General features: G+C 39.3%; 1 protein-coding gene across 1 annotated transcript in view; it reads right to left on the bottom strand.

The window, feature by feature from the left end:
- UTRN (utrophin) overlaps positions 1–13,681 on the bottom strand; it is a 408,114-nt gene that overhangs the window by 217,735 nt on the left and 176,698 nt on the right. Inside the window, exons 49-51 of the mRNA XM_075707799.1 lie at positions 12,463–12,668; positions 10,815–10,969; positions 5,358–5,547 (exon numbers count right to left, since the gene is read on the bottom strand). Of these exons, the coding sequence (XP_075563914.1) occupies positions 5,358–5,547; positions 10,815–10,969; positions 12,463–12,668 (551 nt within the window). The remainder of the gene's footprint in view (positions 1–5,357; positions 5,548–10,814; positions 10,970–12,462; positions 12,669–13,681) is intronic.

The raw sequence follows: 13,681 nt of genomic DNA, 5'->3' as shown, positions 1-13,681 counted from the left end.
ACGCAGTTAGTCTACATAATGGGTACCCAGGAGTTAAAGAACTGCATTTACCAAGATTAACCAACTCCTTTGGAAATGGAGATGTGGTAGTATTTTACAAAAGATCATTGAACATTAACAGTTTCCTTCCAGACACTTAAATGGTAGGCAAGAGAGCACTTTTTTTAAAAAAAATGTATCACTCTGTGACAAGCACAGGGCTTTTTTGTATTGCATTCTTTTACAAAACACACACATGAGAGCATGGCAGGCTTTAAAAACACACTAGATAGCCTCGATACTTTTGACACTCACCCCATTCTTACTTTCTTTTCTTTTTATCTCAGCAAGACAACAGTTAGCATTAGACACTCTCAAGATTTAGGGCTTACATTTCTTACCTTACAAAGCTTCTGGTAACGGGGAGAAGAAACTGCCATCCTCTGTAAACGATGCAACAACACCACAACTTTCTGCAGAGACGTTCTCACCACAGCCATCATTTTAAGTTTGCCACACTTCTGAAGACACCTCAGAATTTGCATTATAAATGAAGAGCAACTATCATTTCCTCCCGGTCACTGGACAATGATTTGCCAGCTTTCTGAGCATGCTCTCTCCCAGGACTGCTTTTGCGAGCCACAGGCTTTATACGTTTCAAAGGCAAAGGAGGTTGATATAGCATAAGTTTCTCTCCCAAAATAGCCCCACGAAACAAATGCAAAAAAAAATAACAGCCTTCAGGGATTCTTCTAACCGGTACTGCTCAGCTCTGCTTTTGCAGAGGGTAAATGAAGTTGTTGAGCAGCCGAGTGTCTGCCACCATTCAGGAGTACACTAAATAGCCAGGAAAGGTTATTAATTTAAGCCTGAAAGCTGCAGGAATAAAAAAGGAATTCCTTCAGGAAGACAGCTCCAGTGTATCACAACAGTTGTTCTCCCCTAGTAGCTGCTTTCTATCGGCAGACTGAGCATTTGCTCCCTCACTCTGGGAAAGGATGCTCTCGCTCTCAGACTAAACGCAGCTCTGGCAGAGCTGTAGAGTGAGTGAATAACAGACTGTGTCATAAATCTTGAGAGAGGAGCAGAGGGATACCTGCCCTAATTATATCAGCCATACGTTAAAGGCTAATAAATCACACAGGCGCTTCTCAAAACTAGATTACACAATACAAAAGGAAAAATCGCAGGGGGTAAACCTCTCTGCTATGAAAACTCTCTTAAAGCTAATTTAGTCAAAGGGATCTCAAAGGATTCTCACTTGCGCCAGAAAGTAGGAATGTTTTTCAGGAGCTGTTTCCAATTAAAATCTTTCCCTGAATGACTTATTAGGACAAGAAAGAATAGGGTTTTGACAAATTAGAAGCACACAGTTGCGCCATCACCCCTTTTTCTAGCCATCCTTGAATCCAAAGAGCTAACATCATTTTGATGTTTTTCCCATGACAAAGCAGAATTGTTTAAGCCATCTAAGGATGGCAGTAGGACGTTCAAGAGCATGGAAGTGTTTTGCTACCAGCAAGGCACTCCCAATGCCACACGGCTATTGCTTATTACTTCCAAAGGTGCTACGATGAATCTGCTTAAACCTGTATTACCCTCTTTGCTGCCGTAGCAAAGGTGCAGGGAGACCATTATCAACGCAGTACGTGGTAGACACCATTACAAGGAATCCTATTATTTAATGTGCATATTGCCACATGAACAGGTACATACACATTTCAAGCACATCAACCAGCACAGTATGGAGGCACCAACTACAGGTAGCATGACAAGTTCATATGATCCTAGATAATGCATAGCTTAGATGCCAGTGCATTATACACTGGTTTGCCCCTTCTCAGGCACTTTCCATCTGAGGGGATGAATGCCAGGCGCACGTTCTTCATACAGGACATTTAAAACCTCTTCCCATTCAATTCTGCTAACCACCTTTTCATCCTTATTTTTAGAACTGAATCACTATTTCTACTAGTCCTCAGGCAAACGCCTTTTACCTGCACTCTGTTTTGTTCCTGATCTGTCCAGCACCAGTGACATCATTTTGAGGAAACAGAGCCTTCATTCGACTCTCTATATAGAAATCTTACCCCCTGTATTCTCCACCTTGCCAGACTCACCTTCTTTCCTCATCTCCACCACTTATTTGAACCATTCCCCTGTACTCCATTGCTCCTGGCTTGTATCTACTCTTCTCTCCCACCACAAGTCTGTTCCTTTAATCTACCAGCTCTAGCTTACCATCATCAGCTGATACGCTGTTACCAACCAACTTTTAAGGAAACCTATGAAGCAGCACAGGTCCAAAAACACTGAGGCGTTCAGAAATAACTGTGCAAGAGCTCTTCTGTGTAAGACAGAACCCACAGTCCACACCTGCCTCCTCCTTTCAGTTCTGCTTTTTTCCTTCCCAGCTAATATACAAGTTTGAATCAAGCAGTGAGACAAACAGACCACCACTAGTCATGCTGATTTTAATTTACAATAAAACAAAACTTTCAAATTATTTTGGCACATTTACATCTGTAGGCACAGGACTTCACACACATTGACCCAGCATTAGTTCTTACTATTTCCTGGCTCATTTTCTGAACCTTGCTTCAAATTAGGTTTTAACCTCTTTCAGGTGGCTGCTAAACATTCTGCAACACAGACTGGAGTGTTTCGGTACTCACCAGAAAGGAAAGTCTTCTGCAACATTTAGATATTGAGAGAATGAATTAAAAAGACTGATGCTATAATTGTGAATTTCCTCCTTTTCAAAAAGAAATTGTTACCACACTCAAAGTTTGCATTATTTGCATAGTACTATTGCTAGCCTTAGATGTCACAATGGAAGGCAAAACAAAGCTTCACCAGTGCCCAAATCACTGATTCCACTGTGGAGTGGCTTGAGCTGCAGCCAAAAAAGTTAGCCCCAAAATGTAATGGAGGATAGTCCTCCCATGCACACACGCAGATGTCAGTTTAACAGATGATCCTATTTTGAAAATGCACGACGTATAACAACAACAAAAAAATTCACCATATTTCACCTATAATTTATCACACCTTCAACTCATAATAAAGTTTTACTCAATGCACAGGCCTTGGGGGCAGAGGCATCTTCACACAAAGTGGAGAAATACACAAGCCCTGCATTCTTCTTAGAACCATGCAGAAGAAGAAATACTTCTTCACACATTCAACAAAGCACAAAGAGAACACTGCTATTTTATGTCACTTGACAGGGGAAGAACAGGAAATGATCTTTGTTTAATCAGATATTAAGCTTAAGAACTTGCAAGGGAGTGGGCTTGATTTTTTTAAGGTACAGCAAGATGTTAGAGTTTCATTTTGTTTTCAAAAGTTCATTTTGACAAATATCTGAAAACAGAAATGCTGATTTTGGAATGTTTGCCAGTGTTATGATATGAGTGTCTTTAGTTATATTTAAAGTAAGATTGAAAGATGGTAGGGGAAAGAGTTCATTTCAGAAACCACTATACTATGACAGTCTTTGACATGCTCTACTTCCTTTGGTATTGAAAAAAGCTCACAATATTATGTAAAGTGATGGCTAAGTTAAGTGATTATGCTTCATATGCACAGTATGTAGAAGCATACAGTCCCAGAAAAAGATGGAGAATATCAGGTAACGGGATGCTGAACAAGTGGAGGCCATGCCCAAGCACCTACATCTGCCTTCTCAGTGGTTACAAGCCAGGACAATGGGCATGGTCGAGAGATGGTTATAGACCATCTCCACACAGCAGGCAGTCTCGCCCAGCAGTTCTCCCCTCACATACCACAACTCTGGCAATTTTAACCAGACTGCAGCACAACAAAGGAGGGTTAACAATCTTCCATGAGCAAGGTGCTTTCACAACTGCATAGAGCCAACAAGCAAATTGTGAAATAACAGCTTTATCTTGCTGTGACTGACAACACAGAATGCAAGGTAATACAGAAATAAGTCTATTTACACACAGCACTGCCTCATGTTGTTGGCTTCCCCGTTTTAGCTCTTCCACCTCCACTTGGGGTTTTTTGCCAATAGAATGTCTAATATTAACTTCTAGGTGTTGCTATTACATACTAGTCTCAGCATTTCACAAAGAGCCACATCGCTACAGATGAGTTACCTGACTGACCAGAATCCTATAAACATTGGTGAGTGATATCTCATCTTCAACAGACACCGGCTTCCACAATATATTGTTCTCTTCCTTATAATTACAGTGAGCAGCTTGCTATCAGATACCTTAAACTGTCTTTCTTCATTTAAATTCAATGTAGATATGTTCAGATTAACAGCACTACCAAAAGCAGCACTTTTTTCATTATAAACTGTTCAAACCCCATGGACTTAGACATCATTCCATACCCAGAGTGCAGGATGTAACAACTTGTCTAGCTGCCCAGTTCTGTGCATACCAAAATAACTGTGCTAAATAAGGCAATCTAACTGAAGGAAAAAAATACATTAAAACATTCAGGAGAAAGATGTGTCATGAACAGTGTTCATATCAGGTAAACAGGACAAAGAAAATTCATACGTCCTAGAAACACAAAATTTAGCCAGTGATGTTCAATATTTTGCTGCCACAGACCCAAAGATATTAATTTTTAAAAGAGCTGTCAGGTCTCCACATCATTCTCTCCTGTTTTCCCGTCACTACACTGTACCCTTAATGCAGACTGAACCCAGCTCCTCTCTCTCCCTTCTACCTCCCCAAAGGAGATGTACAAGATGTGCAAAGGCATGAACAGCCAGCCAATGTGGTACTCAGGTAGTCCGTGCTTCTTAGACAGGGACAAGGGATCTGCCTTCTAGGTTTCAGACAAGCTAGGGTGTCCATATATTAAAAGGGACTGTAAGTGGTGTCAATTAGTCTCCTGCTCATTTATTTCACAGGCTTCCAGTCTGTGACCTGTACAGGAAGGCAGGCCAGCTGGGGAACTGCTGGACAGCAGGAGAGGGAGAAGAGGCAATCCAAGCAGGACAACTTCTTGGACTGTTGGAAAAGCAGGAGTGAGGTGGCACGCAGGGATAGGACACAGCGCAGCCCAGGAGAGCTTTACTTGGAGGTAAGTACATTAAATTGTTTGGTTGGACAATCACACAACATGATTTGGTTTAATCAAGTATACACTTCCTGAATACAGTCACCCTCCGCGTTTAAGAGCCCTCAGTGCCACAGATGTCCACGAAATATGCATTTCCAACCTTAGGAAGAAAAATCTGCTCCCTTCACAGACCTGACTTCTAAAATACGGTTTTTAAACACCTTCCAATAGGCTGCAGGTTTCCCCACTCTAGTAGATAGCTTTCCTTTATAACCTTTTCCACTGAGGGAAAAAAGCATGAATAACAGCAGTATTATTTAGTTTCTCACCTGCATCTGCTTTCTGAGTTCCCTTATGCAGGCACTGTCCTGAGCAGTGTTCTCACGCTGGGATGCATCTGCTAGAACATTAACTGTTGTCTCTGCCTCTTGAAGCCACTTGAGGAAGCTCTCCAGATCCTTGTGTGAGGCCTGTACTGTCTTCAGCTCTGTCTCCAAGAAATTTTGTCTATCAACAGCTCTAAAAACAAGACAAGTGTCAGAATATTCTCCTGTAACATACAGCATTACATACATCATAATGAAACTACTAAAAGGAAATCTGAAAGTTATCTCTATTAAGAAACTATATATATATATGTCGCAGCTTGTTTTATCATTATTTGTATCACTGTTTCTCTGGTTATTATATCTATAGCTACCCACAGATGTTCTGAACTGGTTATATATGTCACAGCCCTTTTAAAAAGGCACGTGGAAGAAACAAAGTTATTAATTAAAAACCTAGCTTTTCCTTTTTCAGTATTACCATCACAGACTTATGCTACCCAAATGGTAGAAATGTTATTCCCATGTGTGAAGTGTGAATGCTTTTCCTCATCAAAAAAAAAAAAAAAAAAAAAAAAAAAAAAAAAAAAAAAAAAAAAAATCATAGAGAGTAGAAGCACTGAGGGTTGGGGTGATTTTTTTTTTTCTCCCTCTTTTACAGCGAGCAGAACCATTTCCCTAAATTTGTAAGAGTTAAAGAGGTGAGGGATGAAAAGTCAAACACCTGGTTCTCTTTGCTAAAAGACAAGACTTTTGACACTATCATGCAAACGAACAGAATAATACACTGCCATCATAACAGTCAAGCCATGGTCAACATGCTTAAATCTAAAAAAAGAATATAGTCCAAATTTTCAATCAATCCAACAGATCTCTGTTTGGTACAAACACAAAAGTTTTTGTTTGTAATAGGATTTTTTAAGACATAAGGAACTCACTTAAAACCTTTGGATTATATTGTTGATAAGCAACTTCAAAAGATTTCCCAGAGAAAAAGATCACATTATACTTCAGCATAACCAGAATTGTTTCCTTATCGTTGAAATGAAACTCAGATGGGAAACTGTTACAGTCAGCAATTTTAAAAGCTCTGATTAACAACGTTAATTAAAGCATGACAAGCTAAATTTCATCCATTTGAGGTTGCATTTCTGCAGTATCCCTTTTCCCCAAATCAGGCCAAAGAAAGAAACAAGCTGTCCCACACCAGCACACTGTACAGAAATCGTTAACAGGGCTACTATCTAGAATGTTGCTGATAAATAAGTAGGAAGTTTGATTTTTACTTTCACTTCAAGCACTAACCATATTGTAAGATTTCAGGGGTAAAGTGATATTTAATTTCAAGTAAGACAAGGCCAAAACACTCAGCATTTGATACTTTCACAACTTGAACACGTTTCTTCAGACAGGCCCATCAAACTTATGTGTCTTCTGCCTCCTCCTACTCTACTTCAGCTTTCTTTCCTCCTTGACATGCTGTGGCAACAGTACTGCTCAGCAGTATTAGGGAATCGCTGTGTTTAGAATCACGGATTTCAAAAATAGTTAAAATACTCTTTTTAGAAAAGAAGCTGCAGGTGTTCAGTACCATTCAGGATGATATTTCAAAGCAGGTATTCTGGTTCACTAGCACATCAGAGAAGACAGATGTTTTCCTTCAAGGGCAGTAAGAAAATCTCATGCAACCCCAATTCTGCCAGGCTTACATTCCTAAGCATTAGCATAACCAACTGAATTTTCTAGAGACTACCCGCAAAAAGATAGTGTTGCAACCCCCACTTTAGGAGCTTAGGTCTTATGTCACTTGTTAATAATTGCTTAATCCAAAATAAGACTGTGTGAATCATTCCTGACTTCATGTTTGCCCAAGTTTTGGCTACTGGTAAATGACTAGCAGGGCAAGAAGCCTTCATTCTTGCTTCTCACTTGAAGCTCTGGAATGTTTTACCTACTCTTAAGAAAAAATAATAAATGCTAGGCATTACAAATGGTTTGATAGATATTGCCTAGAAAAGATAACAAGCACCAGCTCAAAAATTAGAGCACACCAAGGAACTGCAAGAAAAATGTGAAGTAAAAGCAGTTATGAGCTCTGACTTCAAAACCCTCTCCCTCTGCAGGGATTTTCTTCCCTAGCAGGGGGTTAAGGCCAAAGGTGGAAGAACAGGAGTGACAACAGGAAGAACAGACTGGTAATAAAGGTGACCTTCAAAGAAAAAGAAATGCCCCAAAGGATGAAACACTAAGTGACCCAGATCTCTAAGTCTAAGTACTGATGTACTAGATGGGAACTGAGACAACCTGAACTTTGTAGCTAATAACATTTGTTGAAGAATGTCGTCTTCAGCCTAAAGTTTTAATTTCTCAATCTTTCTGCTTGGTTGAAATTAAAGGAAAGAATGAAATACTATTGCAGTCCCACTGCAGTCATGATATTTGAATTAAAGCTGAAAATCATTCCTTCCACTACATACGTACTCCAGCAGCATAAATTAACAGATTTACAACTAATGTTCAAAGATTACATGGGTGCTTTTAAAGAGGACCTGTAGAGCAGTAGCAAGCAACACTTTTACAGAGCAGATGCAAATACTTTCATTTCCTTCCAGTAATGGCCACAAACAAAAGACAAAATGATGGAGAATTCTGTACTGCAGATTAACCACTATGCCATACTACAGAAAGATGACTCAGATTTTCAAAGAATTCTAATACAATTAGAACAGCCTAAAAAGACAGAGGCTCCTTCCACGATTTAAAAATTAAACGTAAGAAGAACCTGGAGAATCCTTTACAAATGCAGCTAACTTCACTTAACACAGTGATAGGTCTAAGCAGATTCTATTAGCAAAGACACTTCCAAGAAAAAGAAAATTGTAACTCTACTATTTAAGTTTACATGGCACTGTTTCAGCGTTCTGTTCCACCCAATTATTTTTTTGGATGTAAACTAAAAATCTGCTATGCATACAAGTGTGTGATCAAAAGAATGTCAGAAAATAACATCTGAGACAGTACAGACAGCAACTATAATCCATTACTGCAGCAGCCAAAACACACAGAATTACTGGAGTTTCACCCTAAAGTATAAAAATAGAACATAAATAGCCACTGGGCAGAGTATCCAATTTACACAATGTCAAGCTGGGGAGCTTCAATCTCTTAACACCAACAGTTTTAAAATAAGCTCCTTCAGCTTTACATGCCATGGCTACAGTCGTCCTGGTAGTGTTCTTGTGCTATTGAGGACTGTGATTCTCCCAGGTGATGTTACTAAGGTCCCCTTCCACAACCTCCAAGCATAGGAACAAACTGGTATTTTAAAGCATTATGCTATCAATACTGATCTGTGCTTCTAGATGTGGAGCACATGTGTGCTCCATGTACAACCCCTGCATGTCCTGAGATTTGCCACTTGAAGTAAGCCTTGTCACTCAAGGTTCACTAGTATTTCTATTTATTGCATTTAAAGCAAGTATAAAAACATCCATTCCCTTGAAAAGGTGCTTTCACTGCACATTCTCCCCTTTTAATTCTACTGTGCTGCTCCACGGGGTTACATTGAGCAGCTCCATGCTCTGGCTACCCACTGGCTCTCAGAGTTCTCACTTACATTCTGTCCCTAGTTAGAAAACAAAGCAGATACTCATCTTCCTAAGGCTTCAGACTGCAAAACAGTAGCCCCAGTGATAATTGAGGAGCTTCAGTTATACACAACAGAATGCAATTGCTTATTATTCCAGACTGTAAGCAGATTCAAAAATAATTAGAGGCTTCCAGGCAGGAGCTCTTCTTTCTGGTCACCTGCTCCGAGTGGTAGGCAGTTTTATGCCAGTTCTAGCCAGAACACTGCAAAGTTTGAATGTGAATGAGACTACTACAAAGCTGTAGTTTGTTACTCCTAATCCAACAAGGAGCTGATTCTGCTCACCCTCTAATTGCATCGTCATCCTAAGATGTCATCATGACATACAGATGAAGTTAATGGCATTTTTGGAAAAGTTATTAGTTTACTTTGAGGAAAGGAAGGACGATCTGATGGTGAAATGCTGCAGCCCCTAATCTTAATGCAAGTGAATGGTCAGGAAGGGCCATTTCAGGAGATGATCTCATCACTACGACCTAGTTCAGAAAAAATAAAAGCTAAGGAAGTTTTGTCATATGCCAAAGCCTTTCCCACAGTCTACTCGAAGTTTTCTGAAGAACCATGAAAAGAAGTTGTCCACATCACATAGAATAATTATGAAATGTTTTACTCACTTGAAAAATCCTATGTTACGTCTCAAAACATTTAGAGATTAACAAATTTTTATTCTCTCTCAAATGATCACAGGGAATGAGCTATACAAAGTTTAGCCTGTTTTGTACCTCAGCTCTCAATGCACATAACCAGGAAACTAGCTGCCACATCAAAAGCACAAAATGACAGAAGTACCATTTTCCTCTAAAGAAGGATAAGATGACATTCTACTCTGCTTCCCTCATGACCTACTTCTTGCCACTGTTAAGTTCTCCTCCTCTCACTCCCCAGGATACAACACCAGCTTCAGAGCCTTTCTTACCTAGGATTTTTATTCCCTTATCTGACACCTCATTACAAAAGCAGGTGCCCCTTTTACATGCACATATATGCACACATACATACAGACTTTGGTTGTCATCTCCCCCACTCCCATATACACAGGATCAATTTTTTCTTCTGTTCCTCTAACCACAAAGCATATCAACCTTCAAGCTGCAGGCACCGAGTCAGACACTATTCTAAATGTTAATTGTCTTATCAAATACTGAAAAGAATTTCTGCAGAGATTAGGTTACCTTGCAGGAAAAAATCTTATGCATAGGGAAATACCATATTTTCATTAAGACATATTTGCAAATATGGCATAATAAAGGATGAATAGAAAGAAGTTTCAAGTAAGTCTTGGTTCCTATAGCTCAAGTATTTTCTAGATAGGAGTGCTAGAAGCATCACACTCAGGAACCCAAAGCACAGTCCTATTCAGGGAAAATTTCCGTTAGATGAAAGGCCATAATGAATTAATGCATTGGAAGACCAAGCTGAATACTTACAGCCTTATGAAAAGAAAGCACAGCAACAAACTACAAATACATAAAGCATACCAGCATCAACGAACAGGAGAGGAACTCTTCAAAAGATACTTAAAAGAATAATAGCCACAGGCAGACCCGACACCAAATGTGAAAGTACTACTTCCCACCCACCCCTTAAAAAAAACACCACCTAAAAGGGAAGTCATACAGAAGCCTTCTATGGCAAACTGTGGGAATTTCCATCATCAAAACTCAAAACAGCTTCACTGTAATTGACATTATCCACAGTAGCCCTAAATGCTGCAGTAAAGCAGACAGAGAAGAGACTGCAATACACATGTATACATACAATACAAGTTTAAGACACAAACAGCTACATATAGAGTGAAACCTTATAATTACCTTTGGTTCAGATTAAGCCAACATGTGTTCATTTGGTCAGTGGTTTCCTTCACCCTCCTTGTGTCATCACCACGATACTCTCGAAGAAGTTTATTAGAAAGATCATTGAATGCAGCTACCGTGATGTCACCTCTATGCAAATCCTGTACTAACAGCTAAAAAGCAATTCCAGAATGAGACAGTGTAAAATAAAAGTCAGACTATTTTTCATATCATGCATTTTATCATATTAAAAACCTTTCCTTTTTGCCCTTTTTTTTTTTTTTAGAAAAAGCGCATATTTTTCATCTAGAAGATAAATCTTAAAAAGAAAATCTAGAGATACTAAGTGGCCTGACAATGAACCAATCAAAACACAAATAGGTGAGGAAAAATTGTATTTGCCAGAACAGCCAAAGGCTAGAAAAATCCTCTTGTGTTTTACTAGCAACAGAAGTAAAAACACTTCCCTATTTTTAGTAGCATGAATAAATTTAAATTATGATAATAGTGATATAAGCGGCAGCTAAAAGTGGCATGAATGAAGCGCACTGCATGAGAATTTTTTTTCATTCTTTTGTGGGGATGTTTTTAAATGAAGAAAATACATTGGATGTGTTTTCTTATTGTGGCAGGATATTCATAAGGTCCCTTGACTTTACAGAATCCTGAACTCAAGATTATTTCTAAATTAAAAAAATATATTTGTGTATATATATGTCCAGTTTTATCTTACTATCTATGTACTGTATGTTTGGGCACAGGCCTACTTTCATTTAAGAAAGCAAAGCAGATCTAATACTCTATTTCCAATCCCCTGCTCATGTAAAGAAATATGATGAGAAGCATGCAATTTTACTGTTTACTGAAATAGTTATGCATCAGTGAGGAATTCTCACAATCATACCCCCCCGCTTCTTTCCATGCCCAGCTTCACCCCTACATTGTCCCTTCATGAATATATGTATGTGTGTATATATATACACACATACACTTTTTTAAACTCTGTTATAGCCCTGTTCTAAATACTGCACTGATAAGCGCTCCTCCTCACTGACTTGTCTCTTTAGTTCTCATCCGGTGCCACCTGAAGCCCGCCCTTTTCCTGACAGCCACCAGGACAAATGACATCAGACTTATTCATTTATCACAGCAGGTTTGCTGTGATAGGAAAAGCAGTGAAGATTCCATGGAATTGGCAGGGGACAGGGGAAGTGTTGAATGTGCCTGGCACCCATCAGAAGTGAAATCCAGGATGATTTTAAATAACTTGTTCTATTGGTGGATTTACTAAACTACTGTTAATAGGTTTCTATGAAGTAATGTATGTTACATTCTGTGGCTGTATGATTAAACTTCTACTGGTCTGAGGTTCAAGCTTTTTGCATAATATCATTTCTTTGATGCTACACTATACTCGTTTCAGCTACACTAACAGAAACACACACATGCGCACATGCCACCTGTGTGCCTCCCAGAAAGTCTGATATATTAAAAAAATAGAGACAATTTAGAATATGTCATGCCCACAAAGAGACAGAATTGCCAAATCAATCCTACAACTAACCTGTATATTCGCACATCAATCGAATCCAGTAGCACTACATAGACTGAGGAGTCGGGGGTGGGGGGAGCGGGGAGGGCAGGGAAAAAGTGTAGATGGTCTTACTTTGTTGTCTGAAATCTGTTTGGCAAGCACCTCTTTCGGGGCCTGCAGGAGCATCCGCAGACGGATCTCACACTGCTCCATGAGGTGCTCCATCTCTTGCCTCTGCTCATCCCATTGCATGCTGTCCGTCAGCATGTACTTCAGCTGCTGCTGCCGCACCTCCACGCCATGCTGGGTATTGTCCCACTGGTTCTTCACCTTCTCCACTGTGGAAGACAATACAGAGTATGAAAAACCTGAGGCAAACAAACAAGTAGCCATAACTACCACTTAATTCTCAGGACAAGAGGCAATAATATAATTTATTCTCAAATGCAGTAGTTTCCCTATTCAGTATTTTAGTTCCCCATGTAATTTACACATTCACACAAGCAAATGAAAAATGCAGGTGTTTGGCTACCTAGTTTAAGTGGGTCAGCATACAGGTAACACCTATTATTTCTGGAATATTTCAAAGGCATTATTTTACTTTTTAAGCACACACATCTGGGAGGCAAATCTGCTGTAGTGGCACTGCAGAGATATGCCAGCAGCAGGGCTCTGAGGAGCACAATTTTAGGGTGATGGTTATACCAGCAAGTCATCCTTGTGCATCTGCAACTTAAACCAGTACAAATAAACAAACAAATAAATAAATTCTGGTTATATCTGGACAGTTTATACAAAGCCTTCCAGACCACTGTGCACTGAAGGCAGGCTAGTGGCACCTGTACTACAATTTTGGCCAAGGTAGAAACACTTCACTAACAACCCACTTTGGCACTTTCATTCCACCACAGGTTTCTACAGGCTTATGTAGATTACACAGCACAACAGAGAAGTTATTGATCACACCCCATTTCCTTCAAGTACCTCGTTCTTCTCTCAATAAATAGAATTGCATTAGATGATCGATAAACAGGCTTTAACCTTTAATAAACAAAGGATGAAAAAGACAACATGACAAGAGCCTAGGAGAAAAAATAGTGTGTCAGGGAAAGCAGTAAATCTGCCTTTGGAGAGAAATGGATAGCATCATACCTTTTTCTTAATACTTACAGACCATAAAAAAAAGCATATTACTTGAAAGTCTATAGAGGTGGAAACAGGTTTTCTTACTACCTGTCACGAAAGTTATTAGGAATACATTATATCACTAGAACTAAAAAGTGAAAAAGTGGATGTAAAAAAGCCAAACAAACAAAAAAAACCTAAGCTGGATTTCTTGAGTATATCTGTA

Source organism: Pelecanus crispus, chromosome 3, assembly GCF_030463565.1.
Source record: "Pelecanus crispus isolate bPelCri1 chromosome 3, bPelCri1.pri, whole genome shotgun sequence".
NCBI classification, from domain to species: domain Eukaryota; kingdom Metazoa; phylum Chordata; class Aves; order Pelecaniformes; family Pelecanidae; genus Pelecanus; species Pelecanus crispus.
The sequence above is the reverse complement of the archived record's forward strand: the minus strand, read 5'-3'. Positions and strand labels throughout refer to the sequence as shown.